Source organism: Puntigrus tetrazona, unplaced genomic scaffold (genome assembly GCF_018831695.1).
Source record: "Puntigrus tetrazona isolate hp1 unplaced genomic scaffold, ASM1883169v1 S000000513, whole genome shotgun sequence".
In the NCBI taxonomy this organism is placed as follows: Eukaryota; Metazoa; Chordata; class Actinopteri; order Cypriniformes; family Cyprinidae; genus Puntigrus; species Puntigrus tetrazona.
Window position 1 is genome coordinate 1,314,593 of NW_025048150.1, and position 8,050 is coordinate 1,322,642.

Consider the following 8,050-nt stretch of genomic DNA (forward strand, 5'->3'; position numbering starts at 1 on the left):
GCTACAAATGTGGAAAATTTGATCTCTTTACATTCATCCGATAATGCACGGCTGATTAAAAAGAAAAACTGCATTTTTAATTGAGCAAAAACGAGCAAAACCAATTTGAATACATTTTGTTTAGATGCAAAGCGTGCTCCTTCTCTCATTTGTTTGCCGGTCAATGCAAGGTGTGGTTAAACGCTGGGTTCATCGGTGTGTGTGTGTGTGACATACGCACCTCCCACGGTGGGCGGGGCCAGGAGCGTGTCATTGATGCGCAGCAGGAAGAGGAGCAGCACCTCCCAGGTTTCTCTGGCCATGCCGCTCGAGTCACGGGCCAACTTCTGCACTGCAGACAGCACTTGCTGACACAATTTAAAGTGCACCAGGCTGAAGTGCTCTGGTCTGAAAGAAAGAGGCATTAATATTCAAAACCAGAACGCACAAGCCTATCATCACATGTTTACTTTCTAGGAGAGCCACGTTATCAGAACACAACAAATACTTTTCATTACAAAGCCTCAATGTTTAACCGTTTGAATGCCATACCTAATGCATAATAACAGTATAATTAAACACTAATAGTGTGGGGGAAAAAAAAAAAAATATATATATATATATATATATATATATATAATATGTGAATGAGGGAAAATAATTTATTTTTGCTTGTATATATTTATTATACAGGAAAAAAGTCTGAAAAAGTTTATACTCAAGCATTCAAACTACTTTTTACTTTTAATACATATTTTTAATTATAATTATCTATTTGTCTGTTCTTGTTTGTTTGAGCCGCAAGAGATACTTTTACTTTAAACGGAATAAAACATACAATTGTTTTTTTTTTTTTTGTTTTTTTACTAGATATTAAGTGGACACTGCTCATTAAAAGAAATATTAAAGCATCAATGAAGCATACTAATGTATAAAATTATTGTTGCATACTAGAACCTATAAAACAAACACACACACACACACATATATATATATACATATATATACATGCATTTACACATATATGTAAAGTGTGCATCAATGCAATCATGGAACATTCTGGTGCACAGTGCATCATGGGTAATTAAAACCACAGGCCGAACGTACCTGGGCAGGAAAAGGTTGTGCAAGTGTTTGAGGATGGTTTGGACGTAGAGGTTGGGCTCTTTGATGATGGGCTGGGGTATAGAGTCCCGTGGAGACACCAGGGCCATTATCCAGTCAGTGTAGACATCCACACACAACTTAACCGTGTCTCCGTCCAGCGGGAGCGTCAGGCCGTAACACAGCACCTCCATGGTCCATTTCACCTGAGCACACGGACAGCGTTAGATCGAAGCGCTCTGAGACGGATCCGCAGTCCTTGAGAGAGAGAGGTTAGACGACTCCCTCGTGAAACACAGCAGGAAACAAAACAGCGGCGCATTCAATGCATCTGCATTTTTGTGTGATTGTATTCCAAACAGCGTCGGTCGCCGTGAGCCGGATCAGAGGTCAGGGGGAAAAAAAATAAATAAATCAGAGGCCGAGAGGGAATTGACAGGATTTCCTCGCTTCTTATCAGAGTACACAGAAGCCTACAGGAACCAGCCGCACAATGCAATGGAAGTCAACGCGACACACACACACACACACACACACACACACACACACACACACACACACACACACAGACACACACACAGACACACACACAGACACACACACAGACACACACACACACACAGACACACACACACAGACACACACACACAGACACAGACACACACACAGACACACACACAGACACACACACACACACACACACACACAGACACACACACACACACACACACACAGACACACACACACACACACACACACACACACACACACACACACACACACACACACACACACACACACACACACACACACACACACACACACACACACACACACACACACACACACACACACAGACACACACACACACACACACACACACACACACACACAGACACACACACATACAGACACACACACAGACACACACACTGGAACCCACCCAGAGACACAAACAAACAACAGAACAATCTCAACAAAGCCTTAAAACAGACTCAAACATTTGCACTAATAACATCACGGCGTGCTTCTCGTTTTAGACCGAGACCGAGCTTCTAACCAAATCATGCAAATAAACGAGCGAGGAAACAACAGCGCTGCTCTTTAACTTCCCTAATAAAATCTAGCTTTATTAGGAACTGCAACATTATACGGACAAACAGAGCTCATGAAGTGTTTCTGTAGGCCCGTCCGGAGGCTGATTCAGCGGCGGGAAAATGGGTTTTTGGAACAGCATTCTTGGATCCATAAATAATAAAAGATGACTTGAATTCGCTGTTGTGTTAAAAAAAAGACCACAACTTTTACAAAGATGTTACATGCTTGATGAATTAGTCCTTATATCGTAACTTTAAAAAACGGTGGATTCATATTTTATGAAAATGTTATTTATGTATCACAACAAAACACTAAAGTCCTTTAAACATTAAGTTATATATATATATATATATATATATATATATATATATATATATATATATATATATATATATATACACACACACACATATATATATATAATTAGTATATAAACAAACTTTTTTCTTAAATATATACATGTGTTTGTACTTCTAAATACATCATAAATACACATAGCACACACATATATATATTATGTAAATAAAAACATCTTTTTTTTTTATGTGATTTATGGTTTGTTAGTATCGATAAATATATATACAAATACAGTTGAATTATTCACAAGTAATATTTATGTTGTCAAATTAACCCCAATCTTTGGCAGGTCTGTTAAAAAGTGAACGTGAACCGCGTCAAAAAATAAGTTGCGCTGCTCTTGAGCTCAGCACAGGTTATCAGTTAACAGGTTAGACATCTAAGCCACCCGAAGACTCCTCGCAGGTGAGGGATGTTAGAAAACACACTTCTTTACCTCCTTGTCAGTCTTGAGGAGGCACTCGGACGGCGCTCCTCCAAGGCTGCTCCCCAGCGGCCGCACCACAGCGTTCGCCACGTCCCGCCCCACGCCGGCCGGGTAAGTGTGTAAGACGCTCAGGTGGCCCTGGTCGCTCTGGACCACCAGGTGTAAGGACCGCCACTCAGAGTACATGACCGAGACTTCTGCTGGATCCGATGAGGCCTGAGACACGAAAACCAGATGAGTGATCAGAGGCTTGAAGATCGAGACAGGGACAGTCAGATACGAGGAACGATCGAGGAAAAAAATACACACACACACACTCACACACTTACTCACACACACACACTCACTCACTCACACAGGTGAGAGGTTTTAAGGGGTTTTCATGCATCTAACAGTAAGTCTCTCATTTGTTTGTCAGTCAACGTGAGGTGCAGTTAAATGCAGAACTTGCTTTAAGAGGGAACACCGGTGTGTTTGTGACATACACACATACATTACAATCAGTCCTGTTTATTAGATTTTTTCTGAGATGATATATGATGAAAATATTATGTCATATTTTGACATTTTTACAAATTGTAACAAAAGAAAGGCACGTTACTTGCAGTTAATATGCTTTACATATTTAATACATATACGTTAATATTCATTAAATATATTCAGAAAATGTGTATAAAACCACTAAAAAATATATATATATATATATATATATATATATATTTTTTTTTTTTTTTTTTTTTATTTATTTATTTTGTGAATAAATATAGAAATTAAATAAAATTTTATACAATTAAATAAAAATACATTTTCAATTTTGCATTTTTATTTATATAAATTTATATATACTGTACTGTCGTGCACACACGTCTATTTTTTAATCCATCTTTACTTTAATACCAATTATAATTAAATTTTTTTTTTTTACAATTTACCTATTACACACACACACACACACACACACACACACACACACACACACACACACAGCGCTTCACACTCAATAAAGCTACACATGCCGTTACTGTTGTATGAAATGAAGCATCCTGTTTCATGACGAGCAGCACTCTTCCTCTGATCAGATATCAGTGTGTCCGCCGTCACCTACAGGAGTGATGAGGACACCACGCAGGACGGTGTTTTGACAACACCTTCGAGTCCATCACCTGACCCTGAGCTCACCTCACATGAGGAACTAGCAGTCTGTCACTAAACAGATGACCAACGGCGTACAGAAAAACACCCAAATCTGACGCTGCGCAGATGTCCCCGTCCTTCTTCTGATCTGGACACAATCTGAGCGCTCTGCTAACATTAGAACAAACTTTAAACGTGGAGCCACGCCAAATGGATCTCAGGAATAAAACTGCTTATCTATTACACGGAATAAAGACTCAAATACACGTAGCACAAGACACACACACATACATACATACACACAATGCTATATAAATAATAATAACTACTAATTTACATACATACACATATACATATTTAAATGCACACACACTTACTTACATATATATGCACAGAAGAAACATGATGCATCACCATATAACCATGCATTTACATTTTAATTCAAATAATACCATAACATGTTACCATTACACTTTTTGTTTCATAGCATTTGTTATTAATATATATATATATGTATATATAAATATACATACATACACACACACACACACACACACACACACACACACATATATATATATATATATATATATATATATATATATATATATATCATGCAATCTATTACTGAACGACCACCAATAGATAAATAATAGTAAAATCTTGCTAAACCTCAAGTTCAGATGTTTTCAATTCGACTTCCGTAGCCGCTATGTTCTTTAGCCTCTGTGCTAACCGATCGGATACGAGTCAATTAAGCTTTAAATCCAAACCCAAACGAGCACATTCACATTCACGTATTCATTTTACGCCCTTAGACACTTTGTGTGCAAATTATACGCATTTTATCCCTGAGGGCGAGACGCTAGAGCCGTTTAGCAACTCGAAAGCTAAGCTAACACGGACCGACTCCCGGCGGTGACTGGAATTAAAAGCGCTAATTTATGGCCAAACGTTCAAACAGTCGAGCAAAACACAAGACGACCTTCACCGCGTGTAAATACAACGGGTCGAAGTGTTACATCTGCGGTAGTTTTTGACGTTTTCCCAGCTTTGGCGCGAATCAATCAGATGCACGTTTGCCTGACAGCTGATTTCGGTCTCACGAGCGCGTCAAAACAAGCACATGACAGCTGTCAATCATCGGCCACTGCCGATCACCCCTTTTCCTCAAAGCCATTAACCTTTAAATCAAACAGTTTTGATTAGGGAGCTTTGTACACAACGTAGCAGGCCGCAATGCGGGACTGCGGCGGCGTCTTAAATTCTACTACGCTCGCTTACTAGAGAGCGCACTTGGATTCAAGACAAAGATGCGCGGCTTCTGCTAAGTAGGCAGCTAGCATGTTTCCGTCTCTCCTTTGCCTCAAAACACTAAGTGAGTAAGCAGCACACTTGGACGTGAAAATATAACGTCCCAGAGTGCTGCCTAGGTAGGCGGCTCGCTAGGTTTTAGTACGCGGTCCGTGTGACAGTTGTCCGAATCGGACACGCAAACGCAACGCACACATAGGAATAAACCGCGTTACCTGATTCAGTTCACATATCAATCAGTCGTTGTTTCGGGTGATTTTTCGGGGAAAGCGGGTTCGATCGAGCAGCATGTTTGTCGGTAGATCCGATGAGATCAGATCCGCTCCTCCATCGTCTGCACGGGCGGCGGGGGTTTGGCTGGCTGCGGTGGCTGATGTGAGCGAACCGTTCGCGCGAACCGATTCTTACAAATGATTCAATCGCACTGATTCGCCAGCGTTCGTAAATCACTCGACTCTGTGCTATGAATATTGTATCTCAGGTAAGAAATAAAACGCAGTCGCAGCGCCGATATCAAACATGATATTCAGAATATAGGCACGTCATGGTAGAAAAACAAGTTTAACGTTTTACATTGAATGTTTTAAACGCTTTTATCCAAATCGACTAGATAAGAAGCAATCAAAACGACAAGAAAGCTACGCAACAGTGTATAACGTTTCATTGTTTTATTCGCGAAATACCACTTTAACAATCGGGAGCGAAATATTTTGGATCTTTCCGCGAGCGTGAACTCAAGCGAGTCGGCGAATCATTGGTATTGAATCAGTTCTTTCACGCGAAGCATTCGAGCGAATCGAATTGTTCAAACGAATCTGCGTTGCTCCTCCTCCGGGGCTGCTGAAACTTCGGAGGAGGAGAAAGACACGCAAATATCTTTAGGGCAGGTGTTGAATGACTCGTGGAGGTTAAAATGCGATTCTTGTTAAATTGTTCATTAATGTGATCTAGTACAGACATGTTGAAAACAGCGCCCTCTTTTGTACGAGAAGATCAAATGCGCCCTTTGGGTTTTTACAACAAATGTTTTTTTCGTACATGCATTTGTCTTTCAGCTTTCAGAGCATGTTTTGGCAGACCAAACCAAATTAACGCAGTGCTAATTATAATGACTTTTCATGCTCAATCCAAGGCGATCATTATTTTGCGAATCTGCAGCACAGCAATCAGTGTAACAGCTTCCTCTGTCTATTGAAAGAAGTTGTTTATTAAATTGCTTAATTAAATCGGTAACCATGGCAACTCTAGTTGTGTCAGTATAAAGTCACTATGAAAAAGTCTACATTTATCAGGGAGAACAACACGTACACCGTGCAGGTTTCAGAAGCAGTAATAATAGTGAAAAGTGTTCTCCAAAACCTGTTTCTCAGAAGGTTGTCAGCGTGATTTGACATCTGTATAGCGGGCCCTTTAGATGCCACAGAGCACAGAACTTAATATAGTTAACCCGAGCAGGCAGTCAATATCAATTATTCAGCAGGAGAGTATTTACTGCATGGAGAAAGTGCACATCTGTCTCTTGTGCTGATCCTGAAAACTGTCTGATATATATATATATATATATATATATATATATATATATATATATATATATATATATATGCATTATATATATGCATTATATATATATATATATATATATATATATATATATATATATATATATATATATATATATATATATATATGCATAATATATATGCATTATATATATGCATTATATATATATATATATATAATATATATGTATATATAATCAAATTCAAATTTATTGATATATATATATATATATATATATATATATATATATATATATATATATATATATATATATATATATATATATATATATATTGTAGTACAAATCTATTGGAATATTTTGAATTGTAATATATGATTTTTATAATGAATTTTACATTTACATATTAAATATAAAATATAAATATAAAATATGTATATTTTGTGTGTGTGTATAGCATGATTTTCTTTACATAATGTGTGTACTGCATATATAAATTCACGTGACAAGTATATATTCAAGAAACATTTTATGTTTATTTATTACATGTTTATATATATATATATATATATATATATATATATATATATATATATATATATATATAATAAAATGTATATGTAAGTATATGCTACTTCTGCAGATATATAATACATGTTAGTATTGTCAAAATATATGCTGTATTTGTGTGTCTTTATATATGCATGATAAAATATACACGGAACAGACACATGTATTACGTAAAAAAATAAATAAATAATAAAATAAAATAAATAAAATAAAAATAATAATATAATAATAATAATAATAATAATAATAATAAATAAAATATTATTATTATTATATTATTCATTTATTTGTGTCTCTGGGATATTGTATGAGATGTTCGTGTTGGACACGACTGTAGTGTGCAGTGTAGTGCACTAGATGGCAGCCGGCTCACACTGTGAACGCTTGCGTCTGTAGACAGGGCTGTTTTTAGGGAACAATGTCCTGCAGCCTGTGATGAAGAGATCCACCCTTAAACATGTTGTCCAGGGCATGCGCGCACGTCACGTCCACAAACAGACAGATAAAATCACCTGGAGCAATAATGCTTGCCGACTGACGGCGATGCA

The 8,050-nt window shown here is 37.4% G+C and overlaps 1 protein-coding gene across 8 annotated transcripts in view; it reads right to left on the minus strand.

The window, feature by feature from the left end:
- Positions 1-5,790, minus strand: part of ralgapb (Ral GTPase activating protein non-catalytic subunit beta) — a 36,920-nt gene extending 31,130 nt beyond the window's left edge. Inside the window, exons 1-4 of one of the 8 annotated variants that reach the window (XM_043232117.1) lie at positions 5,629-5,790; positions 2,975-3,181; positions 1,087-1,289; positions 221-387 (exon numbers count right to left, since the gene is read on the minus strand). In XM_043232117.1, the coding sequence (XP_043088052.1) occupies positions 221-387; positions 1,087-1,289; positions 2,975-3,151 (547 nt within the window). In that variant the 5' untranslated portion in view covers positions 3,152-3,181; positions 5,629-5,790. Of the gene's footprint in view, positions 1-220; positions 388-1,086; positions 1,290-2,974; positions 3,182-3,981; positions 4,258-5,628 lie in introns of those variants that run through there. The other 7 variants (XM_043232113.1, XM_043232112.1, XM_043232115.1 and 4 more) reach the window with 7 other exon arrangements.
- Between the last annotated feature and the right edge of the window lie 2,260 nt (positions 5,791-8,050).